This window comes from Drosophila subpulchrella, unplaced genomic scaffold (assembly GCF_014743375.2).
Source record: "Drosophila subpulchrella strain 33 F10 #4 breed RU33 unplaced genomic scaffold, RU_Dsub_v1.1 Primary Assembly Seq26, whole genome shotgun sequence".
Classification (NCBI taxonomy): domain Eukaryota; kingdom Metazoa; phylum Arthropoda; class Insecta; order Diptera; family Drosophilidae; genus Drosophila; species Drosophila subpulchrella.
Genome location: NW_023665556.1, coordinates 716466 through 743820, shown reverse-complemented (window position 1 = coordinate 743820; position 27355 = coordinate 716466). Strand labels below are relative to the sequence as shown.

The window sequence follows — 27355 nt, the reverse complement described above, 5'->3', positions numbered from 1 at the left end:
AGAAATAATACTATAATATTTAACCCTTTTGGTATATGTATTTTGGAATTGGGATCAATTTTGGTATATTTTTTTGCTGGTATTTTTTGCGTTTGAAATACATTGAGAGGGAAAATACCAACTATGTGTTAATATATAGTCCCCGGTGGAGTAATTGTAATATTTCGCCTTTATTTAACCTTCTGAATGAAGAAAAATACCAAGATATGCCAATAAGTTGTTGGCCGGAGGATGCGATCGGTTGGTTATTTAGTATTAGAGTATTGCTTTAATTTAATTTAATATTCCGAAGGAAAAATACTAAAAATATACGGAGGATGATATGCATGCGGTGGAGTGCTGGTATTTTTTGCGTTTGGATAAAATAAATTTTACGGAGTAAATACCAAATACCGAAAAAATAATAAAAAAGTTTGATGGTAAATAAAACACAATGACCAAAAAATTTTCACGTCGGTTGGTGTAATTTTTATTTTATTATTTTTGACCGGATGGCCGACGGAAAACTTTAATTAGTCGGAACGGGATGGTAGAGTTAAAAATTATGTGTGAATGTATGTAGATATGGGTATGTATGTAGATATTTGTAGATATTTTTATGTATGTAGATATTTGTATGTATGTAGATGTTGATAAACGCATTACATCCGTTATTTAATTTTTGAATCTTATTCTCTTTTTGGTATATGAAATACTAAGTTTGCCCTTTTTAATATATTTTGGTGCTGCGTCACACTTTAGAGATTTTTTAGGACTTAGTGTTAAGACTACAACGGAGAGCATCGGACACACAAAAAATGTGACAAACTTATTAATTGAAATACAGTCCACTCAAATTGGGAAATAAAACGTTTTTATTCTACACCTTCGAGCCGGATAGTTACTGATAAACATGGATCAGTTTAAACTTTTGAAGGCAGCTAGAAGTCGTGCGAAGGCAAGCATTACGCGGTTGCTAACGGCGTCTCAAGATCCACGTGCGGGATCAAAATGGGAGCTTGATGAAATACAAGTTTCATTGGAAAGGCTTAACATAGTTTGGAAACAATTCGAGTCCATTAGCGATCAAATGGCCCTTTTTGACGAAGAGGAAGGGTACGTCGATCCGGCCATCGACAACGAAAGGTACGAGGACACGTACTTACAGGCGAGCTCATTATTTCGCAACCTCATACGCACCTGTGAAGAGTCTCAGGAAAATGAAAGAGAAGGCAACAACTTCAGACAACCTGGCAACCCTGATGGGGCCGCATCAATGGCATCAGGAGTGGGAAACGAAAACCTAGTTCGTTTTCTGGAACAACAACAGCAGCTCAATGAGCGTTTGGCTGAGCAACAAGCAACGCTTTTAAGGGCAAACTCGGCAGCAAATGTAATGCATAATGAACTGCCAAAAATCCACATCAAGCTATTCACTGGCGACTACAAGGAGTGGCCAGCCTTTAAAAACATCTTAGAGAGTACGATCCATAGCAAGCAGCATTTAACAGCAATACAAAAGTTGCACTACTTGAAAACATACATCACTGGAGAAGCAGGATGCAGCTTACGACATTTGTTAACTTACCTTCGACCGCCAAAGCAGATGTAACAGTTCTGCGCAAGGTGCCGGACGGAGCCACCGAAATTGTACGCGGCCTGGATGCAGCAGGGCAAACTAATAGGGACTGCTGGATTATACACTTCATCCTAGCCAAGATCGATGCTGAAACCCGTCGCAAATGGATCGAAGGAAGCCGGGATCTGGAATCTCCGTCTGTGGATGATCTACTCAAGTTTTTAGACCGACGTTGCGAGGAATTCGAGCTCAGCAAAAGTGAGGGAGACATAGACTTCAAGGTTGGTCCACAACATGGCAAGGCAAAGCGATCATCACACGCTTTAGTCTCAGTGGAAGCAAACACTTGTGTGAAGTGTAACTCCAAGGAGAACAAGATCTACGCCTGCTCAAAGTTTGGTGAATTGTCAATCGAGCAGAGACGCACATTTGGGCATGTGTCGCGAAAGTGTGAATGCAAATTCACATGCAAGTTTTGCCATAATCGTCACCACTCTCTGTTACATGCTGATATTCTTCATTCTTAAGTCGCTGTCACTTCGACACACGAGATGATGAAAGGCACATTCCAAGCGCTCCCAAAGATGCTACGGTCACCATAAGCCATATCGCACGGACACAAGTGGCTCCCACAGCTGAATCCTTGTGCCACGGTTCAACAACAGCATCATAGCCACAAGGGCTAGGAAAAAGTGCATTGCCAACAGCTCTAGTGTTTGTCAAAAACGCAACAGGATCGCACACTACATGCCGGGTGCTTTTGGACAGTGGTTCGGAACTGTCGTACATCTCCGAGCGGTGCGTACAGGCTCTCGGACTGGCACGCTCTCCGTCACGAATTTTGGTAACCGGAATCTCGTCAATCAAGGCTAAGACAACTAGAGGCTGCAGCACACTGGACTTGCAGTCAAGGATCTCAGATCACACAATGAAGGTACGTGCTTACGTACTCAGCAAAATTACCTCCACGTTGGCAAGACACGATATCGGCGCCTCAGCACTCAAGGCATTCGCTGGCTTTGAGCTTGCGGATTCTGACTATCAGTGGTTGGCGCCAGTTGATATACTCCTGGGCAGCGACTACGTTTGGACCGTGTTCACCGGTCAAAAGATGTTCGACAACCAAGACAACGTCATCGCCATTTCGACCATACTTGGATGGGTCATAACATCTATCGTTACTACCGGATGTTCATCTACAACAACAATGCACACGGCTATTGACATTGACGCATCGCTAAGGCGCTTTTGGGAGCTGGAGGATGTCAATCAGGAATACCATGGGAAACCAGAGGACGATGAAGTTGAACAGCACTTTGTGAAGACGCACACTCGGGACTCTAAGGGGCGTTACATCGTCGAGCTTCCGTTCAAAAACTCAAGGGAACAGTTTTCGGATACATTACAAGGAGCGCTAACAAGATTCAGGGGTGTAGAACGCCGCCTAAAGAAAGACCCCAATCTGCATTCACAGTACGTGCAATTTATGCGAGATTATCTTCAGTTGGGCCACATGCGAGAACTATAGCCAGAAGACATTGACAAAAAGCCGAGCTTTTACTTGCCACATCATCCTGTAATTACTCAAAAATTACGGGTCGGATTTGACCGTTCATTCAAGGACACGAACGGACGGTCCTTAAACGAAGCTCTGCACATTGGACCAATCATTCTACGAAACCTTTTCTCGATTTGTATGCGTTTCAGAATGTTTAAGTTCGTCTTCTCGGCAGATATTGTCAAAATGTACCGACAAATCTGGGTGGCTGCCAACCATTGTGGCTATCAGCGAATTATTTGGAGAGAAGATGAAACGACTCCTATTAAACACTATGAACTGTCCACGGTAACATACGGCACATCCTGCGCACCATTTTTGGCAGTGAGAGTCCTGGATCAGTTAGCTTACGATCATCAACACGACTTTCCTACCGCTGCAAAGATCTTGAAGGAGCAGTTTTATGTGGACGACGTACTGACCGGAGCACACACCGAGGAGGAGCTCATTCGCAATCAAAATGAGTTGATCCAGTTGATGAAATGTGCAGGCATGGAACTTGGTAAATGGGTTTCCAATTCATCTCGTATCGCTGACACATCTCTCGCTACAACCGAAGTACAAGGCAAAGGATCCAATTCTACAGCAAAGGTTCTTGGCATTCATTGGGATCCAGAAGAGGACATGTTATCCTACAAAGTTTGGCTTACAACAAATCCGGACAACACCGAACGCCAAGTGCTGTCAGATGTGGCACGCATTTTTGACCCGCTGGGTATTCTGTCGCCAGTGGTAGTGCAGTTTAAGATTCTGTTCCAAGAATTGTGGCTACTCGATCTCGGCTGGGACACGGAGCTTCCTCCGAAAATTGTGGATTGGTGGAATAAATGCCGTAACGACCTACACATCCTTCGAGATCTACGCCTGCCACGGTTTGTCCAAAACAATGAAGATCACAACGAACTGCATGGATTTTCAGATGCATCCATCAAGGCATATTCCGCAGTCATCTATAGCAGAGTGGTGCGAGCAGATGGCACCGTATCTGTTTCACTCATAGCAGGAAAAACCAGAGTTGCTCCGCTGAAGCAGCAGTCTCAACCGCGTCTCGAACTGTGTGGCGCTTTGCTACTGAGCCGACTGTTCTTATCAGTCAAGGCTGCACTACAACACAAGGACATTGAAGTACATGCATGGTGTGACTCAACCATAGTCTTGGCATGGCTTTCACATCCACCATCTAAGCTTAAAACATTTGTAGCCAATAGGACCTCAGAAATACTCGAAGCCTTACCGCGCAACGCATGGCATCATGTGAACCCAAAGGACGTCTCGTCCTGGACAAAGCTGGTACGCGTTGTAGCTTACGCCTTACGCTTCATCCAAAAGACCAAGCCCATTAAATCGGCAACGCTGGCAAATGGGAAGATGCTCACATTTGAGGAGATTCAGGCTGCTCGCATTCTTTGCCTACAAGAGGCTCAGAAATGTTTCATGGAGACCGCAAACTACTGACGGAAAACAACCACTTCACAGCCGCTCCCAATTGCTGAAGCTCTCGCCGATTATCTGCAAGGATGGCCTTCTTCGAGTTGTTGGACGGCTGGACAACTCACAATTACCAGCTGATGTAAAACACCCTATACTGCTTCCGAAGTCGAACCGCATCACAAGAATGATTTTGGAACACGAGCATACGACAAATCTTCATCCAGGAGTTTCAGCACTTTTTGTAATCGCTCGTCAAAAGTATTGGATCTTTGGTGCGCGTAACCTGATAAGAAATCTGGTTCACAATTGCATCAAATGTTTCCGCCAACGTAAACTCACGGAACACCAATTCATGGCCGATCTACCAGGCATCCGTATAACAGAAGCTTTACCCTTCCAGCACTCAGGTTGTGACTACGCTGGTCCGAAAAACTAAGGGCTACATATGCCTCTTTGTTTGCCTTGTAACATCAGCTATACATTTGGAACTGGCCACCGATCTTAGCACAGACACATTCCTGGCATGTCTTCGGCGTTTCATGTCTCTTCGAGGAAAATGCTCACAGATCTTCAGCGACAACGGGACGAATTTTGTTGGGGCCAAACGGGCATTAGATGAGATGCAGCAATTTTTATCTTCGCAGGAGCATCAACGCAATCTAACACAATCGCTGGCCAATGATGGAAATAAATGGAGTTTTATACCTCCTCATTCGCCACATTGGGGAGGAAAGTGGGAGTCATCAGTACGTTCCGTCAAACTACATCTGCGTCGAGTTGTGGGAAAAACTGTTCTAACCTTTGAACAAATGCAAACTCTGATTGCTCAGATCAGTGCAGTGGTGAACTCGCGACCGTTATGCTATACACCTGACACTGACCTTACCTACTTGACTGCGGCCCATTTTTTAATTGGGCGCCCATTCACAACTGTTCCAGAGGGAGATCTAACTCATTTGCCGATCAATCGTCTGGACTATTGGCAGCACTTGCAATCAATGTATCAAGGGTTTTGGAAACGCTGGCACCAAGAGTATTTAACATCCCTGCAGCAACGTCAAAAGTGGAGCAACAAGGAACGCAACATCGCTGTAGACAATGTAGTCCTCGTCAAGGACTCAAATCTCCCTCCAGCAGCTTGGATACTAGCCCGCATAGTGGAAGCTCATCCTGGACCAGATGGACTTGTACGCGCTGTAAAACTTAAGACGTCTACTGGAGAGATGACCCGTCCCATCACCAAAATAGCTGTACTGCCTAATTCTGAAACATTGTTTCAGGGCGGCCCGGGATGTTGATGAACGCATTACATCCGTTATTTAATTTTTGAGTCTTATTCTCTTTTTGGTATATGAAATACTAACTTTGCCCTTTTTAATATATTTTGGTGCTGCGTCACACTTTAGAGATTTTTTAGGACTTAGTGTTAAGACTACAACGGAAAGCATCGGACACACAAAAAATGTGACAAACTTATTAATTGAAATACAGTCCACTCAAATTGGGAAATAAAACGTTTTTATTCTACACCAGTAGATATTTGTATGTATGTAGATATTTGTATTTATGTAATTTTGTATGTATGTAGATATTTGTATGTATGTAGATATTTGTATGTATGTAGATATTTGTATGTATGTAGATATTTGTATGTATGTAATTTTCGCCGGTTTTAAATTTATTAAATAATTATTGCCGGCGGGGTATGTGTTGTTGTGGACGTTTTCGATTTATTTGTGTGTGGACTGTATTTGGAAAAACGAAAAAATATGTGCAAGTACTTTAGCGGCTGCGGATATAAATGAATTATTCGAGACGAGTTTGGTTTCGCGCGGCGATGACCGTCACGATTTATTTCCAAAATTCAACTAACTCATAAGTACATAAATTCTTAAAATGTAAGCTAGCCCTATGCTCTGAAACTGCTGACCCGGCGACTCGTGCATTGAGTTGGGCAACCGCTGCTTCCGTTGCAGTGCATTGCCCGCTGATTGTGCTGACCGTAGCACCGTCATTGTGCAATGTCCGCAGGTGTCGCTGGCCTTGCATTATTCCCGTCTCGTTATGCGGGATTAGCCTGGGAACTTTCTTGTTGCTGGGTGATCGTGTTAACTCCTCCCCCACTTAGATGAAGGACGTCCTCGGACTTTTTGAAACCGTCAATAATAACTTGAAGGTCATGCTGGCGACGGACCCGCTGGCGTCTCTGATAGAGCTTGGAAATAGTAAAGCATATGGCCAAAAAGGCGATCGCGGCCAGGCCAGATACTATCGGCTTTTTTACCAGCCCCTTTTCCATTTCACCAATGTATCGTAAGTTTTCCATATTTAATTTTTGCAAGTATGGTAAGCTCAATAATTCTTGGTGGCCCGTAATGTTAATGACCGTTGATGCGGCTGGCGCTGGGTATTTCTTTACGTAGTTCTTTACGTTGCGGTAAATTGTGTTGTTTACTTTTGCTTCTTCGTCAAATGTAACGAGAAATGTTCCAGTTACAAGTTGTCCGCCCGTGCGGATTTTTAACATTGACTGGAATTTTTCCATAATTTCGTGGGGTACCTCGATGTCATCAACTTTTGTAAAATTAACATTTTCACATTTCAAAAACTTAATTTCTTCCGAATTGCTGTTAGTTATTAACTTTCTGAATTTTAGGTCAAGTACGACGTCGGTTTTTTTTAACAAGTCCAGTCCAATTATTCCGTCAAACGTTGTTAAGTTCGGTAATAAGAAGAATGTTGTAGTTGTGTTAAATAGGTTTAAGATGCATTTTTTGTTTACAGTGTTGTACCCATGGATTGATTTTACAGAAAATGGCTTATTTACGAAAATAACGTTTTTTAATTCTTTCATAGGTTTAATATAATTTTTGGAAGCCCCCGTGTCTATCAAAGGTTTGATTTTTCTCCCTGCGATATCCCTTTCTATGAACGGGAGCAGGGAGTCATGCCTAAAAAATTAATTTCGTCATAATCTACGAGGTCATCATCTATGTCTACTACTTCCTCTTCGGCTACTGTAGGGTATTCGTCATTGTTTTCGATAGGTTGGTCATTGTTTAACGCCAAATGGTTTATTCTTTGATGTTTCGGTCCCGTGTACCTCGCGCTACTATTATTGGGTCTTTTATGCGCCAGTCCATGGTTATTGTAAGCGTTGGGTTGATTATTTTGTTGATTGGTCTGCCACTGATTATTTTGGGTTTGTCTATGAAACGGATTACTTTGTTGATTTTGAGTTGGTTGTCTAAAACGAGATGAACTATCGACGTCCATTGGCTGGACTGGATCCTGTCTGAGTGGCTGTCTTGGTTTTTTATTAAAATGGGGGTTTTTACCCTCCAGGTTAGATCTAGAGTCTGTTATTGTATTTCTTTCTCTGTCCTGTTGTCTCTGTTCGGACCTTTGAAGTTTTTCCTCCGTGCTACGGGCAAAACTACTTGCGAACATATATCGCTCGTGATTAGCCTCTACCTCTTGTGCTAAGGCTAGAGCGGATGGAAGATCGGATGGTCTAGCCGAAAAAAGAACATCGCTTAGGGATTTTTTTGTTCCCGAAATAAATACGCGAAGCGCATCTGCTCTATATTTTTCGTTCATTGACGCTGCTACGGTATTGTCGTAGGTCATAATTGTCCTGTTTATTAACAGAGTCAGCTTTTTCTCCACTTCGTCGTAGTATTGCAAGAGAGTCATGTTTCCTTGGCGAAGCGTTGACATCTCCTTTTCTACTAAGTATACCGGTCGTTTGTCAGCTTATGTAAAATCTAGTCGGTTTATTATGGCTTTAAAGTTAAGAGGTGTGTCGAAAGACGAAAGAACCATATCGCCTGAACCTTTTATTTTATTTCTTAATATCCCTAATGCCTGGTAGTGCTTGGAACTACCGTCGTATTTTTCGTACACTTTATATGCTGTGTGCGCAGCTTTTCTCCATGAGACGTACGTCTCATTTTTACCCTCAAAGTCCGGCAGGGACTTCATAATATCTAAGGTCTCACTACACGAAACACTTATTCTGATCTCAGCATCTTCTATTTCACTATCACTCATATGTTTTAACACAAAGAACAAAGACTTTTTGTTCCTTTTGTATTTAATTTTTTCTCGAAAATTTTACGAAAATTTGTCTGAACTTGCGCCTATTTTTTGTCAGAGACTCTTGGAATAATTTATGAAAATTTTTGATTTATTCTTAAATTTTTGAATCGCTTTTTATTTGGGCCAGATAAGAGGGAAAAGTATCAATGAACACTCTACTTACATGGTCTTAAAAATTTTTTTTTTTTTAAATAAATGTTGCTGCTCCTGGTACTTCTTGTTGTATCTTCCTTCTTCCTGGCGTATTTAATTGTGTTATGTTATTAATGCTGCTGCTGGTGCTTCTTGTTGTAGCTTCCTTCTTCCTTCTTCCTGGCGTATTTATTTATGTTATGTTATTAATGCTGCTGCTGCTGTTGGTTCAGGGTTCGTTGGTACTCTTTTTATTTATTTATAACAAATTTTATTTTTTAACTGTTCGAGGGTCTTACGAACGCGTTTTAAAATAGTTTAGCTAAACGACGGATCGAGGGTCTTACGAACGCGTTGGGTGCCAATTATTTATTCGAGACGAGTTTGGTTTCGCGCGGCGATGACCGTCACGATTTATTTCCAAAATTCAACTAACTCATAAGTACATAAATTCTTAAAATGTAAGCTAGCCCTATGCTCTGAAACTGCTGACCCGGCGACTCGTGCATTGAGTTGGGCAACCGCTGCTTCCGTCGCAGTGCATTGCCCGCTGATTGTGCTGACCGTAGCACCGTCATTGTGCAATGTCCGCAGGTGTCGCTGGCCTTGCATTATTCCCGTCTCGTTATGCGGGATTAGCCAGGGAACAATCGCTAGCGTTGCAAATAAAAGGAAACGGAATTTCGGCCAGTCGCCTACGCCTTAAGCCTGCGTACAGGCGCCGGAGAGGATCCACCTCGTCGACCATGTGGAAGCCCGGCTGTATCACCTTCGGGTAGACGTCCGCGCCCAGGATCAAGGAAATAGTGGCTGGCCGGTGGAAACGCTCATCCGCGAGCGGTAGCTCCTTTAACTTCTGGACGACGCTCTCACTAAGCGCACGGGTGGGGGTGCGGATGCGCACGTTCGGCTCGATCTTGAGGACCACCTCCAGCTTGATGGCCTCGTCGACCTTCGAATGAATCGTCGCCGTGCAGATGCTCTCATCGCCCACGTTTGTTGTCGGCAACCGAAACGCGGCGGCCAAGGATGCATCGATGGAGCTTGTCGGGGTGCACGGATCGATGAGTGCGGCGGTGTCGAACGTCTTCTCCCCGGTCTCGACGATCACCAAAGCAGTCGGGAGAACATTGACGCTATGACGCTGGAGAAGTGCCGCAAGCGACGGAGCTGGTGTCGAGGATGCTGAGCGCGGTGGAGGGGCAAGCGTTTGGCGAGCTGGCGGATCTTGCCGGCGAGAACGCTGCGGAGAAGCGGGATGTTGGTTGGAGCCGGACTTTTTCCGGGAAACAAGTTCGTGCATGTGGAGCAGCGTGTGATGGTTCCGATTGCACGTTCTGCACCGGTCACCGCTACGACAGCTCCCAGTGGAGTGCTCGTGTGCGAGACAGTTCGCGCAGTACTTGTTTATAAGAACTGCCCGCAGCCGCTTCTCTGCGCTCAGCTTTAGGAACCTCTGACACTTCCGAAGAGGATGGGTTCCGCTGCAGACTCGGCATCGGTAGGACTGAGTACCTCTCGTACGTCTGCTATCCAATGCCTGAGCGCTACGTGGACGGGGAGCCATTTTCCTGTTTAAAGTGTGGATAAGGAAAAAACAAACAGGGCTGATTAACAATGACGTGGATAATGGCTACGGACTAAGGTGTGTAAGAAACGCGGCTCGTTACGAGGTAGTTTTGGACGGCTCTTTTAGAAGAACCACATTGGTCACTGGACGTTTTACAATGCCGCGTGTCGTACGAATGTCGACTACACGGACATTGCCATCGACTCCGGGAAAAACGGAGTCTATTCTTCCGAGTCGCCACTCATTTGAAGGCAAATTGTCATCCTTAATGGCGACCAGATCGCCGACACGCAGATTTTCTGTGGGGACTTGCCACTTGTTGCGCTTGTGGAGCTCCATAAGGTACTCATCCTTCCATCGAGTGCGGAAATGTTGATGGAGAGACTTTAAGTGCTGCCACCGGTTCAGAATGGACTTAGATTCGCCCTTTACTTCAGGTTCCACTATGGGTAGAAGAGGTCCACCAACAAGAAAATGCCCTGGTGTCAACGCTAAGAGATCAGTTGGATCCTCGGACATGGGAGATAGCGGTCTGGAATTCAGACAAGCTTCGATTTTCGCTAGGAGGGTGGACAGCTCCTCAAAGGTGTACTTCCGTGTAGCGGTGGACTTGTAAAACAAGGTCTTGGAGCTCTTGACACCAGCTTCCCATAGGCCTCCCATATGGGGTGCCCCAGGAGGAATGAATTGCCAGGTGAGCTGCTGATGACTATACGCATCGGTCACAGACTCCTTAACGGCTTGCAGGAAGTCTCGGAAAAGCACGGTGGAGGCGCCGACGAAGGTCTTTCCATTGTCGGTCTGGACTTGGCGAGGACACCCTCTTCTAGAGACGAAACGAGCGAAAGCGGCAAGAAACTTTTCAGTCGTTAAGTCGGATGTAGGCTCTAGATGGACGGCCTTTGTAGAAAAACAAACGAAAACCAACACATACCCTTTCGTAATGATACAAGCTCTTCCGGTATAATTTTTTATATCAAACGGGCCGGCGTAGTCCATCCCTGTGTACGTGAACGGACGGGAAAAAGACACTCGCTCTTTTGGAAAACTTTCCACCATCTGGACTTGCAATCTCTTTTTGTGGATAACGCAGACCTTGCAGGAGTTAACCACTGCCTTCACCAAGTTCTTTATTCTCGGAACCCAGTATCTGGACCGAGTGAGACGCACCACTAGCTGGTTACCACCATGTAACGAAATGAGATGCGTGAATATTACCAGAAGCCGCGAGAGTGCACATTCGTACGGCAGGATTATCGGATGTCGTTCATCATACCGCAAACTGTCGGAGGCCGTTACGCGGCTGCATGCCCTTATTACCACTTTCTTATCTAGAAAGGGGTTCAGGGAGAATCGAACTTGCCGCGGGCACAGGACGCTTCTGACTCAAGCAGCGGTATTCTTCAAAAAAATACCTGCGCTGAGTCAAATTGTCCTGAGCTGTTCCGCGGCGGCAAGGTCCTGGGCCTCTAGACGGACCCCGGAAAGCGGTGATCGTCTTCGACATCGTTGGACAAATCGATGGACATACGCCAGGACCCGCAAAACTCTATCTAAATTGGAAAAGCGATCTAGGATATCTTCTGTCGGCATAGACGCCACATGGACTTTAACGGCACGCTTTTCGATCTCAGTCACCGGCAGGTCGGTTCCCTGGCTGGGCCAATGATCGCGTGGACGTTGCTGCCAAGTGGGTCCATGCCACCAAAGCGGGTTATCCACCAGCTCTTGAAGGGGAACTCCTCGACTAGCCAAATCAGCTGGATTATGTTCGGATTGAACGGATTGACCAATTGGCCGCCTAAGTGGACTCGGTGATCTTCGTCACCCTGTTGGCAACGAACGTTGTCAAATGGCACGCTGGTTTGGCTAACCATGCTAGCACAATCGTGGAATCGGTCCAACAATGGAATTTTGAGGTCAGCCTCGGCATATTAGGAAGAATGGCTTCGGCCATCTCGGACAAAAGGAGAGCCCCACATAACTCCAGCCTGGGAAGGGACACCGTTTTGACTGGCACCACACGCGTCTTGGCCGTGAGCAAGTGCACCATCGTCTTGTGGCCCACTTCTACGCGCACATAGATCGCAGCACCGTATGCCTTTTGCGAGGCGTCACAGAATCCGTGATGCTCTACGCGGAACTCTGGACGGAAGGAAACCCATCTGGGTATTCTAACCTGGTCTAGGACCGAATAGCTCTGGAGAAAGCTGTTCCACCTTTGGCACAGCTCAATTGGAAGTTTATCGTCCCAGCCTAGATCCTGAAGCCAAATCTCTTGCATAACGATTTTGGCACACAACAAATGGAGCGAGCCAGCCTGCTGGATCAAACAGCTTGGCAATTTGGGAAAGGACTTGGCGTTTCGTGTGGGAGATTTCCGTTGCAAAAATCTGGTGGGACGAAAAAGAACTCATCGGGCGTCGCCTTCCATCGTACGCCGAGAGTTTTGGCTGTGCTCTCAGTGTCGATCTCGAGGAAGTCGGTTGTCAGAAGATGATCGCTTTGGATATATTTCTTTGTGGTTGGAGGTCCATTTTCTCAATGGAAACCCCGCGGAATCTAGAGCACTTTGTAGCTCGCGAACAATGAACTTAGCGTCCTCGGCGGTGCTCTCAGTGTCGATCTCGAGGAAGTCGGTTGTCAGAAGATGATCGCTTTGGATATGAGCTAATATTTCTTTGTGGTTGGAGGTCCATTTTCTCAATGGAAACCCCGCGGAATCTAGAGCACTTTGTAGCTCGCGAACAATGAACTTAGCGTCCTCGGCGGAGTCAGCTCCCGAAAGGACATCGTCTACATACATATGATTTCGAATGACGTTGCTCGCTCTTGGATGGCTGAGCTGCACGTCAGTTGCCAGCTGTTGCAGGTCTCGAATGGCCAGGAATGGCGCGCAATTGACTCCAAAAGTTACCGTCTGTAATTCGAAATTTCGAATGTGCCCCTCGCTGTTGCGGAATAAGATGCGCTGGAACGGGGAATGCTTCGGATCTACCCATATCTGCCGATACATTTTCTCGATATCGGCACTGTAGACGTATCGGAAATATCGCCACTTCAGGATCTGGATAGTTAGATCGGACTGTAAGACTGGGCCAGCATGAAGGATATCATTTAAACTGACCCCATTCTCTGAAGGGCTGGAGGCATTGAAAACCACACGTAACTTGGTGGTTGTACTTTCCGGCTTGAGCACGGCATGATGCGGAAGGTAATAACTGCCAGAATTATGGGTAGGACGGACTTCTTTCATGTGATGGATATCGAGATACTCTTGAATCACGGAGTCGTATTTGGCTTTCAGCTGACTGTCCCCCTTAAGGCGTTGCTCGGTTCTTAGGAACTGCGACAACGCGGAGGATCTGGAGTGACCGAGGGCGGATTTTACGTTTTGGGGATCACGAAACGGAAGACTTACGACATACCTGCCGTTATCGTCTCTCGTAGTTGTTCGGAGAAAATTTTCCTCACATGTCAAATCGGAAGATTTTGTCACTTTTACTGGCAGATCCTCCACCTTCCAAAATTTGGTGAGAAGCCTATCCAGGGACGTGTCAACCGTGTGGGAGATTCGTGTGGAAAAAACGGAAATCTGATTTTCCCTTGGAGCAGGAACGGGACCTGTTAGGATCCACCCGAAAATGGTTTCTTGACCGAGGAGAGAGCCACAAATGTTCGGCCGGGTGCCGCTTAGGAGAACGGATGGCAGTACGTCGGCCCCTACCAGAATATCTATCTGTGCGCTCTCGTAGAACTTTGGATCCGCTAGTGGCAGTTTGGGAAGATCTCGTAGAAACTGTTGCGGAATCGGACAAGATGGAAGGTTTCCAGCTAATTGAGGAAGAACATAGGCCGTCGTGTTTATTTGCAAGCCAGGCCTGGTCGGAGAACGGATGGTAAGCTGACAGGGTTTTTTGGATTCATCGGATACTGTCTGGTTTAAGCCTAATACTTGGGCTCGGATTACCTGGTGAGGCAACTTTATTAATTTGAACAGCCGCTCAGAAATAAAGGTTGCCTCTGATCCTGAATCTATCAAGGCACGAGGTTTAAAATTCGACCCCAGGTGACATATGTCAATTATGGCGGTGCCCAGCAAGACGGATCTATACCCCGTCGCGAAGTAATTTTGGACTGTAGAGTCCGTGGACCGAGAAGCGGTGGCAACTGGTGTACTTGGTCTTGATCTGGGTCTTGGGGAGGGATTCGAAGGCGATTGGGAGGAGTTGCTTCTGTGTAGTAAGGTGTGATGGCGGCCGCGGCACGTAAAGCAACTATGAGTGCTTTCACAATCACGCAGCTGATGCCCTCGCTGCTTTCTCTTTATATATGCCGACCGCTCGTCGACCGTCATCTGGAGAAATCGTGCACATGTGCGGACAGGATGGTTTTCCTTCTTACAAAGGTCACATCCTTTGGGCTTGGGTGCTACCCTTGTCTCGTAAGAATTTATTCTTCGAGGCACTGCAGTGGGGGCGGAGGTTTTTGGCAGAGATTGACTCGAGCCTGACGGCCGTACGTCATCTATGGCTTCTAGGGTCCGGTGACGCTCCGTAAGGAAGGCGTTCAGCATAATGCTTTATATTCATACTGTTATTATTACTTACTCTTATGTCCCTGGTTTGATATTAATGTATACCAGCAACACTACGCGCAAATTCAGTCAATTCAAGCTTTCCTTCTTTCCTAAAGTTCTTGATATGAATGTTTGGCCTTAGAAAAAGAGAAAAAATCTAGTTATACCCGTTACTCGTAGAGTAAAAGGGTATACTAGATTCGTCGGAAAGTATGTAACAGGCAGAAGGAAACGTTTCCGACCCCATAAAGTATATATATTCTTGATCAGGATCACTAGCCGAGTCGATCTAGCCATGTCCGTCTGTCCGTCTGTCCGTCTGTCCGTCTGTCCGTCTGTCCGTCTGTCCGGATGAACGCTGAGATCTCGGAAACTATGAGAGCTAGGCTATTGAGATTTGGCGAGCAGATTCCTGAGCTTCTTACGCAGCGCAAGTTTGTTTCAGTAGAGTGCCACGCCCACTCTAACGCCCACAAACCGCCCAAAACTGTGGCTCCTACAGTTTTGATGTTAGATAGAAAATTTTAACTGAAATGTATTAGTCTTGTCCATACCTATCGATTGACCCAAAAAAAATTTTTCTACGCCCACTCTAACGCCCACAAACCTCCCAAGAAAAAAAGCTATGACGTCAGAGCCAGACAGTGCGAAATGTTTTTACGCGTGTATGTGTGTGTATGTAAATAGTTGCCGGCCGAACTTAGCGGCAAAGAGAAAAGCACTGCCGGCGCTCAGAGAGAGCAAAGTGCGCGGCTAACTTATTCTATTGAACAATGAATTTGTCACGCCTACCCTGACGCACACAACGCTTAAATCTGTCTTCCGCCGCTAGGTGGCGCATTTAAATCTCGCTTTGCTGCTTGCATATCTCCATTTCCCTTTGGTCGCTTAAGCTGAGTAACGGGTATCTGATAGTCGAGGTACTCGACTATAGCGTTCTCCCTTGTTTTCAATGAAATTGTTACACTATTTGAAGCATTTAAGAAATAGAATTTTTATTCGAAGCTGACAAATTTATTTAGTGTTAGATACAGAACTACCGTTACAGATTGCTCTCCGGCTTTTTTTTAGATGTTCTATATTTGCCAAATGTAAATTTGTTTCTTTTTATCTTTAATTGAAAATATAAAAGTATTTAAAACTATTTTTTGTATACTTTTTAAGTTTTTTTTTAAACATTCTTGATATTTGTAAGTTTCAGATGCGCCTCTTTGTGATTCCAGCTGCTAGAGGCAAAAAAGGTTAAGAGCACATGGTTTTAGAAATTGTTTATATGCCGTTACTGACGAAGTTCTTTCTAGATACGGGCGTAATGTGTTTAGTTATTAACCTATTATACCTATTATAGACAAGCATATTAATATCAAAATTAAAAATATTTAAAATTGTACCCTTAAAAATGTGCGCTCCACAAATGTGGGCACCCTGCTGAAGTACACTTGCGCTGACCAAGAATACCTAGAATCTATATTCTTAATCCTAACTTTCAAGCTCTTTCAGTATTTGTTCAGAGTATTTGAAGGGAGTCTAATGTTTCTCTACTTCGTCAAATGTGAATTTATTTATTGCTCCGTTTCTCGTCTATCTGTCAGCATCACCAAGACGTCCCCATACATGAGTACTTTGATAGGTTGTGTTGCAAGATAAGCTTAAACTTCGTACGGAAAAGAATGTTCTTTGTTCGCTTCTCTCAAATTAAACATATGTCTCGCACAATGTGCGGAGCTTTCAAATGTCAGTATAATGCTTTGCAGATCCTTTAGCTTGTTAGTGTGCAGTCTCTGAACCTTTGAATTGATACTTTTATATTTAACGCTATTCATTAGCTTTGCAATAATATAGGACAACCATAGGATATCTGTTTTTGGGGAATATAATGACCAGTTGTTCCTATAACAGAATATAACAATTATAATTATTATAACAGGAAAGAAAGGTACCTTTGGTAAGCCACTTTTTAAAAGAATACAATTTTTTTTTGTTAATCAAATAAAATAATTTTTTTATCAATTTTCTTTTTCTGAAAAGACCAATCTAAATTTAAAACAAGGAAGAACGCCATAGTTGAGTACCTCGACTATCAGATACCCATTACTTAGCTAAAGGAACCAAAGGGAAATGGAGATATGCAAGCAGCAACGCGCGATTGAAATGGGCCACCTACCGGCGGTAGACAGATTTAAGCGTTATGGGCGTTAGAGTGGGCGTGGCAATTTTTTTTTTGGATCAATCGATAGGTATTGACGAGACCAATACATTTCAGTTAAAAATTTGTATCTAGCATGAAAATTGTGGGCGCCACAGGCTTAGGCGGTTTGTGTGCGTTAGAGTGGGCTTGGCATATTCGCGTAACATACTTGCGCTGCGTACAAGGCTAAGGAATCTAAATCTGAGATCCCTATTCTCTATCTTTAAGAGTTTCCGAGATATCCACGTTCATATATACGATTTTTTGAAGTTTGGGGGCGGTTTTTTGGTCAATCGATAGGTATTGATGAGAACAATACAATTCAGTTAAAATCTTTATTCTAGCATCAAAACTGTAGAAGCCACAGTTTTGGACGGTTTGTGGGCGTTAGAGTGCGCTTGGCACTCTGCTGAAACAAACTTGCACTGCGTAAAAAGCTCAGGAATCTGCACGCCAAATCTTAATAGCCTTGCTCTCATAGTTTCCGAGATCTAAGCGTTCATCCGGACAGACGGACAGACGGACATGGCTAGATCGACTCGGCTAGTTATCCTCATAAAGAATATATATTCTTTATGGGGTCGGAAACGCTTCCTTCTGCCTGTTACATACTTTCCGACGAATCTAGTATACCCTTTTACTCTACGAGTAACGGGTATAAAAATATTGGCGTTTTTTATTTCCCATTTTTTAGGTGAAATTTAAAAAAAATGGGCCCAACAAAACACCAAATTGTTTCTTTAACTTATTCTATCCAATGAGCCCTCACTCAGCGTGAAAGTTGGATATTGAGGATTGACTCGACAAAAAGAAATTACCTTACACTAAGACCCATTTAAATCCAGTAAATTGTCAGAGCACCATGTTGAAAATTATTTAAATCGGATAATAAGTTGGACTGGCAAGAAGTATCCTTGTACTGCAGGCATAATTTAACATCATCTTCGTACATTGGTACACGAGAATAAGTTATAAATAAGGAAAGATCATTTATAAATAAAGAAAAAAATAGCGGCCCCAGGTGGCTCCCTTGTGGGACACTGGAGGTAACGTGGAGTAGACAAGAAAGAGTATTTTTAAAAAGTACTCTGTGTTTTTTGCAATTTAAGTAACTAAATATTTATCTTTAAAGATCAATAATAAGTCGAGATTTTTAGCCAGAAGAACGTGATTTACAGAGTCAAATGTTTTACTAAAGTCAGTGTTCGCAAATGAAGTAAGTTCTAAAAGGTTAGTCGTTGTTGATTTACGTTTTAGAAACCCGCGTCGACACGGAGATATAACTGACCTACCGATGTGCTTCAAATGGGGAGTAATAATATTTTTAAAGAGCTTTGAGATCGCTTATAATTTAGAGATATTTGCTTTCTCTTTCCAGATCATGATGATTTCAGAACATTCCAAATTAAAATCGATGATTTAATACAAAATAATAACAACCAGTTCGTTATAATTTCTAAAATATTCAAAGAAACAAAATCTTTATTTGACGAATTTAAAACAGCCTTTGAAGATCAAGAATTTCCATTTAAATACGCCCTTATGGATTGAATGGACACAATTACACTAGCAAAATTTGATGTATTTAATACTTTAATTCTAAACAATGAAGACGTACAAGAAATTTATAAACATGAACAAAAACCTGCAATTATAACTGACCTAATGGATATATCTAAATTTAAAATCGCTTTGCACCAAAATCTTATTATACCAAAGACCATAGAGTAACAAGATGCGTAACAGCCATACAACGGAATGTACGGCAAAATTTTCGATGTGGATTTTCGATTTTGCTAGTGTGCGTTGTCCGTGTAAAACTCTTTGGTTGTGTTGGTGAATCATTTTGTGTGGTCTGCTGGAATAAGGGCTCAATTTCGCATTTGACTAACGTGGCCTGTAGGCCAGGGGTCTAGTCGCTCAACCGCGGGAATTGCAGGTCGGAGTTCAACCCCGACTGGGAACAACTTCTTTTTTTTATGCAATCGTTTTTTTTTTTAATTAATGAAAATCACATAAAATGCTAATGTTAAATAAATTGATTAGAGTTTTGCTGTACAAACATTGTTAGTGGCTAGACTCCCCAGACAAATGTAAAAGTAGCAATAAGCTAAATATACTTCGTCAAAAATAAATAAATATCTGGGGGTCTATGAACAGTAAAGCTTTAATCCATTTATCAAAATTTGCATTTTGCACTCACCATGTTCAACAAAATATAATGAAAAATCGTTTTCTCGAGTACACATTACGCTTTTATTCAAAGTGAATTGTGTTCATGTTTTTATTGTTATTAGATATTTTTCTAAAGCCTTTGATATGTAATTTACACAAAAAAAAATATCTATAGGAGCGATTAATTGCTAAAGTCCCAATTGGTACATCTAAAAAAAATTTCGGCTATAAAAACATAATTTAAAATAATAAAAAAAATAAAAAATCTATCTATTAAAAAAAAAATTAAAAATAAAATCAATCAAAATACAGCTAAAAAAATATTAAAATACAAAAAAACTATAAAAAAAATTAAGTTGAATCCAGCCTCTGAGTGGACTCGAACATGGAACTCAAATCCATTATCCACGAGTCACCAACATACGCAGAGCGCCACAGCCCGCTTATAATTCGCATGAGCAATGCGTCTCTTAGATCGATTCCTTTTCGTCAACATAATTCAAGAATCGACAATTGAGACAAAAATTGAATTTTGACTTTTTCACAGCGCGAAGTGTCGCGAGCGAGATAGCAAGAGAGAGGGAGAGAGAAGGAAGCAAAGCAACGGCATTCTAAGAATAGATTCCTATACGTGTAAGGGTTGCTTTGCAAAAATTAGCCCGCCTGTGTACATTTTCTTACTCCTAGTTACGCATCTTGTTATTCTATGGTCTTTGATTATACTATACATAAAATACCCTATTTTTATCCATCGTTTTTACTAATCAAGATAAGTTAGTTAGGCTTAACTAGTTCTTATTTCCAAGTGTACCAATAAACACCTATGCACGTCGCGTAAAAAACCCCAAAGTACCCCCGTGTTTTCTGCGTACCTTTCGTTCTTGGGACTTCATCTATTTCAGCGATCAAGCCACCCCGCCCCAACAACGGGTATAAATATACAAGAAGAAAGGTCGTATATAAAAAAAAAAGTTTTGCTTATAAAAAAAAAGTTTGCTATCATTAAATCGATTTGAGTACAAATATGGGCTTCACTGATTTGCAGATATACTTCTGTAAGGCGAAATCCATTGCTCAAAAGATTTGATTTATTAGGAAAAAAAAAGGAAACTGCCGCCACTGTGCGACGCATACGATAGTGAACGTGTGTGTCAACAAAAGAAGGACTCTGTTTTCGGTGTCTTAAGCACCATAAATGTCAATTCCAAAAACTAAAAGATTATTTTTGTTTTGGTAAACTTAGTAAAATACAGGTTGATAGTTGTTACCTTTGGTGCAGATGCCTTTCCTGAAACGTCCTCACAGTCCTCCAGGCCTGACAGCGAATTTTTGACGGCAACTATCACGTTTTTCGTAGCGATCGACTAGCTCGCCCTGAAATGCGAGTTCTAATCGCCGTAAAATCATTTCCCCTTATTGAGTTTGATGTTTATGATTATAAAGCATAATGCTTTATATTCATACTGTTATTATTACTTACTCTTATGTCCCTGGTTTGATATTAATGTATACCAGCTTTCCTTCTTTCCTTAAGTTCTTGATATGAATGTTTGGCCTTAGAAAAAGAGAGAAATCTAGTTTTCAATGAAATTGATACACTTTTTGAAGCATTTAAGAAATAGATTTTTTATTCGAAGTTGACAAATTTATTTAGTGTTAGATACTTAACTACCGTTACAGATTGCTGTCCGGCTTTTTATAGATGTTCAATATTTGCCAAATGTAAATTTGTCTCTTTTTATCTTAAATTGAAAATATAAAAGTATTTAAAACTATTTTTTGTATACTTTTTAATTTTTTTCTTTAAACAGAACAGAATGTTCTTTGTTCGTTTCTCTCAAATTAAACATATGTCTCGCGCAATGTGCGGCGCTTTCAAATGTCAGTATAATGCTTTGCAGTTCCTTTAGCTTGTTAATGTGCAGTCTGTGAACCTTTGAATTGATACTTTTATATTTAACGCTATCCATTAGCTTTGCAATAATATAGGACAACCATAGGATATTTGTTTTTGGGGAATATAATGACCAGTTGTTCCTATAAAAGAATATAACAATTATAATTATTATAACAGGAAAGAAAGGTAACTTCGGTAAGCCGAATGCAATTAAAACTAGAAAGGGAAGCTAACTTCCGCAAGACGAAGTTTCTATACCCTTGCAGGACGTTCCAGTGGTAGCATTGCACTATGGGGAATTTGATCACTTTTTGTGGCACTAATTAATAACTTAAGGGGGTATTCTAGTCTAGAAATTTAAAAAAATTGAAATTTTTTTTTTCATAATTCGATAGTTTAGATATTCAAAAATATCTCCCTAAACGGATTTTTCAAAATTCAAATTATTTTTAAAATTATGGCTGATTAAGAGAATGTAAGTTATACGTGCTATTCTATCAGTTACACTGCCTAAAATTTAACGTAAAACTTTAAACGCGTTTTTCTCCAAACTACTTTTTCTGATACGGTAGCCATAATATTTCAAGTTCTAATCAGCCGATTTACTTAAAATTTGGCATGAATATTCTTTCAATATCTCTCTATCGCATAAACCAACAAAAATTAAGAATTTAAAATTTGTAATATTTTTAAAAAAATCGATAAAAAAATCGACTTTTTTTGAGTGGCCGCCATTTTATGAAAAAAATTTTTTTTTTTTAGTTTTGCTGGTTCATGACATAGCGACATTCGTACTGATTAAGAATCTTTTTATTTTTTATTTTTAAGATGACCACAAGGGTAGAAATCATGGCGACGAGGACACGGCCTTTTTTTTTCCCCCTCTACTTCAAGGACGCATAACTCGATGAAAAAAAAATTTTTTTTTTTTTAATTTTATTTTATGTACTCTTCTAAGTTAAATAAACAAATGATAAAAAACCCGACACTAAAAATGTCAATTGTTTAGCTTTAATTAATTGTTAAAAAAGGCTCGAAACTAGAGCCTCTAGACTAGAATACCCCCTTAAAACCAAGAAACACTTGTTTTTTTCGAATTAAGTATATACAATTTAAAGGAATCAAATAAAGAAAGAATGGTCGTGGTACCACTTTTAAAAAGAATAGAATTTTTTTGTGTTAATCAAATAAAATAATTTTTTTATTAATATTGTTTTTATGAAAAGACCAATCTAAATTTAAACAAGGAAGAACGCTATAGTCGAGTACCTCGACTATCAAATACCCGTTACTCAGCTAAAGGGACCAAAGGAAAATAGAGATATGCAAGCAGCAAAGCGAGATTGAAATGCGCCACCTACCGGCGGTAAACAGATTTAAGCGATGGGGGCGTTAGAGTGGGCGTGGCAACGTTTTTTTTTGGATCAATCTATAGGTATTGACGAGACCAATACATTTCAGTTAAAAATTTTTATCTAGCATAAAAATTGTGGGCGCCACAGGCTTGGGCTGTTTGTGGGCGTGGCATATTCGCGTAACAAACATGGGCTGCGCTCAAGTCTACGGAATCTAAATCTGAAATTCCATTTCTCTATCTTTGATATTTTCCGAGATATCCGCGTTCATACTTACGATTTTTTGAAGTATGTGGTCGGTTTGTGGGCTTTAAAGCAACCTTTTTTTTTGGTTCAATCGATAGGTATTGATGAGAACAATACATTTCAGTTAAAATTTTTGTTCTAGCATCAAAACTGTAGGAGCCACAGTTTTTGGCGGTTTGTGGGCGTTAGAGTGGGCGTGGCACTCTACTGAAGCAAACTTGCGCTGCGTAAGAAGCTCAGGAATCTGCATGCCAAATCTCAATAGCCTAGCTCTCATAGTTTCCGAGATCTCAGCGTTCATCCGGACAGACGGACAGACGGACATGGCTAGATCGACTCGGCTAGTGATCCTCATGAAGAATATATATTCTTTATGGGGTCGGAAACGCTACCTTCTGCCTGTTACATACTTTCCGACGAATCTAGTATACCCTTTTACTCTACGAGCAACGGGTATAATAATAACCAGATCGTTATAATTTCTAAAATATTCAAAGAAACAAAATCTTTATCTGACGAATTTAAAACCACAAGACGAAGTTTCTATACCCTTGCAGGACGTTCCAGTGGTAGCATTGCACTATGGGGAATTTGACCACTTTTTGTGGCACTAATTAATAACTTAAAACCAAGAAACACTTGTTTTTTTTTTTAATTAAGTATATAAATTTTAAAGCAATTAAAAAAAGAAAGAATGGTCGTGGTCCCACTTTTTCAAAGAATACAATTTTTTTTGTTAATCAAATAAAACAATTTTTTTTTATTAATTTTCTTTTTACGAAAAGACCAATCTAGATTTAAAACAAGGAAGAACGCTATAGTCGAGTACCTCGACTATCAGATACCCGTTACTCAGCTAAAGGGACCAAAGGGAAATGGAGATATGCAAGCAGCATCCATCTTTAAGAGTTTCCGAGATATCCACGTTCATATATACGATTTTTTGAAGTTTGGGGGCGGTTTGTGGGCGATAAAATGAGCGTGGCAAAATTTTTTTTGGGTCAATCGATAGGTATTGTTGAGAACAATACGTTTCAGTTAAAATTTTTATTCTAGCATCAAAACTGTATGAGCCACAGTTTTGAGCGGTTTGTGGGTGTTAGAGTGGGCGTGGCACGCTGCTGAAACAAACTTGCGCTGCGTAAGTAGCTCAGGAATCTGCACGACAAATCTCAATAGCCTAGCTCTCATAGTTTCCGAGATGGCTAGATCGACTCGGCTAGTGATCCTCATGAAGAATTTATATTCTTTATGGGGTCGGAAACGCTACCTTCTGCCTGTTACATACTTTCCGACGAATCTAGTATATCCTTTTACTCTACGAGCAACGGGTATAATAATAACCAGATCGTTATAATTTCTAAAATATTCAAAGAAACAAAATCTTTATCTGACGAATTTAAAACCGCCTTAGAAGATCAAGAATTTTCACTTAAGAAATGTCGTCTGCGCTTGGTTAACTACGCCCTTATGAATTGAATGGACACAATTGCACTAGCAAAAATTGTTGTATTTAATACTTTAATTCTAAACAATGAAGACGTTCAAGAAATTTATAAACATGAACAAAAATCTGCAATTATAACTGACCTAATGGATATATCTAAATTTAAAATCGCTTTGCACCAAGATCTTATTATACTATACATAAAATACCCTATTTTATCCATCGTTGTAACGTTTACTAATCAAGATCCATTTCATGAATATTAATATTAACTGATAATTACGTCGCAAAATGTAGAAATAAGTATTACGTAATGTCTAATTTTAAGACAGAAATATTTAATAATTATTGCACAATAAACCCAGTAGGCTCTTGTTCTACCAGATTACTAAATGGAGAAAAATCCTTATGTAACAAAATTAGAGAAAAAATAAATATGTAGATGTAATCCAAGATGGAGCCATTTTTGTAAATGGACAAAATACAGTTAATGGCACTCATTTAAATGGGTCATATGTACTACCCTTTAATGGCACCTCTAAAATTAATAATATATACCACACTAAAGTAGACAATAAGATATTATATATATATACTTATATTATCGATTCTATATATCAAAAATTTACTTATTTTTTAATATCAAATGATTCGATAATATTCACTTAATTTGTAATGTTAATATTATCGAATGAGAGTTCAAATATATATTCAAATCAAACAAACTCAAATAAGGAATGTGCCGAAAAGAAACTGCACACTTTCTTTCTACTATAACTTTCATGTTTTTTATTCGATTTCAATTTTTCTTTTTGTTTTTTTTAAAGCAAAACTTAAACGTTCAATTTTTATAAACAGAATTTAAAAAAAATTAACATCTTCTTTTTGAGCGAATTTTTTGTTTAACTCCTCTCATTAGGTTCTGCACACCCTCCGTGGTGACCTTGCCGGCTGCACGCATCCAGTTTTTTTTCATGTCTATGTTGTTTTGGGAGAGACTACCATTTTTTAATAAATTTCGCTTAACGATGGCCCAATATCTCTCAATGGGACGCAGCTCTGGGCAATTTGGTGGGTTCTCCTCTTTTGAAACAAACTTGATGTTTTCCGCCTCAAGGAGCGCCAATGTTGACCGGGCATAGTGCGCTGACGCTAAGTCTGGCCAAAATATTGTCGACACGTTGTGCTTTCGATAGAATGGTATTAAACGTTTTTTAATGCACTCTCTTTGATAAACGTCAGCGTTAATTGTGCCTTTTGTAAAAAATGGGCTGGTTTTTAAGCCACAGGTGCAAATTGCCTGCCATATCAGGACTTTCTCCCCAAATTTGTCCACTTCTATTTTGGTGACCGAGTCGTCAACTGTTTCACCTTTGGCTTTTGTGTAAAATTGGGGGCCTGGTAAAGTTTTGGAGTCCAATTTTACATATGTTTAATCGTCCATTACAACGCATTCCACTGCATCAGTGAGCAAGCGATCATAAAGTCTGCGCACTCTCGTTTTGCCGACGTTTTGTTGACGCAGACTTTTTTTTGGAACTTTTTGTTTTTTATACGTCTTTAGTCCATGCCGTTGTTTTATGCGTTGAACCATACTTGTACTCGTACGCGTTTTTTTGGCCAAATCTCGAACTGACATCGTGGGATTTTTGTGAATTAAGGCCAGCACCTTCTTATCGACGCTGGCATCCCTTGGACCTTTTTTTCTACCAGTCTTTGGCAAATCTTTTAGAGAGCATGTCTCCCCAAACTTGATTATAATATTTTTAACACTATTAACACTAACTTTGTAGCGTTTTGCCAAATTTCGGTACGAAACACCGTTTTCTGTACAGTAATTGTGCACAATTTTTTGGCGAACATGATCTTCAATTCGAGGCATTGCGAAATGTGCAAAACGAATAGTGAAAAGAGAACATGCAAACAACACAGAATTAATAGAGCTTTCTAACGGTGCATCGCATGGCATGATCGAAAGCTCCCACTGAGAGCTTTTGACAATTGAAAGTGTGCAGTTTCTTTTCGGCACATTCCTTACCAGTTACGTTAATTTTATTGATATATACATTTATATATATTAGGTTGTCAAAAAAGTCCTGCGGTATTTTTATTGAATTTTCAATTGTTCATGAAATAGGTTACAATAATGCGATTCAAGTAAAATATGCGCCGTTTTGTTCGACGACGCGTTCCCAACGAGATGCCAACTTCATATTGCCCCTCTTATAGAGGCTCGCTTCCCGACTGACAAAAAACTCGGAGAGCCAATTTTCACAGGACTCCCTTGTGGCCAACTACCAAGCTCGTTCGCCAAAGACAGAAACAGGTGGTAATCACTTGGTGGGAGATCCGGACTATACGTTGAATGCAAAAGAACCTCCCATCTGAGCTCCCGGAGCTTCTGGCGCATCACCAGAGATGTGTGTGGCCTGGCGTTGTCCTGATGGAAGACAATTCGGCATCTGTTGATCAAAGATGGCCTCTTCTGCATGAGCGTTTGGCCATAGGGGAGCAGCTTATAGTGGATGATTCCCTGCCAATCCCACCAAACACACAGAAGAACTTTCCTGGCCGTCAATCCCGGCTTGGCCACCGTCTGGGCCGCTTCACCACGACCGTTTGCGCCTTACGTCGTCTTAAGTGACCCTCTTTTCATCGCCAGCCATCATCGTTGTGTAGTGGAAAGGAAAACTGTATCGGGTCCATAAACCGCACAAATTTTATTGGCGGCTTGAGATGCATTTTTGCCTTTATCGTATTAGTACTGTAAAATATGCCGTATTTTCTCTTTACAACGAACTACAACAATCAATCTCACATGTGTAAGCACGTGTAAAGAGCTTTCCAAAAAGGTATAGCATGGCCCGATGCGACGAATAAAACTAGAACTACGTGTTTGCAGCGTCAACTAGCGAAAATACCGCAAGACTTTTTTGACAACCTTGTGTGTTCGTCCCACCAAATTTATATGACGTGACTGCCCAGTAGAACAGTGAGGAAACTCAGGGTTCGAATGGTACAGTGTGTTTTATTCTCGTGCTACTAATGCAGCGGGTCTGTGGCTTGGCTGGTCTCGGTATCGCCTTGCACTAGTTCCACTGGCTGCTGATGTTCCTCG

The 27355-nt window shown here is 41.4% G+C and overlaps 1 protein-coding gene across 4 annotated transcripts in view; it reads right to left on the bottom strand.

The window, feature by feature from the left end:
- LOC119559610 (putative serine/threonine-protein kinase haspin homolog) overlaps positions 1-27355 on the bottom strand; it is a 126545-nt gene that overhangs the window by 22378 nt on the left and 76812 nt on the right. For 2 of the 4 annotated variants that reach the window (XM_037872637.1, XM_037872636.1), the window contains one exon: positions 20892-21329. The exons of the other annotated variants lie outside the window; for them this stretch is intronic. In XM_037872637.1, the coding sequence (XP_037728565.1) occupies positions 21083-21329 (247 nt within the window). In that variant the 3' untranslated portion in view covers positions 20892-21082. Of the gene's footprint in view, positions 1-20891; positions 21330-27355 lie in introns of those variants that run through there. 4 annotated transcript variants of the gene reach the window in all.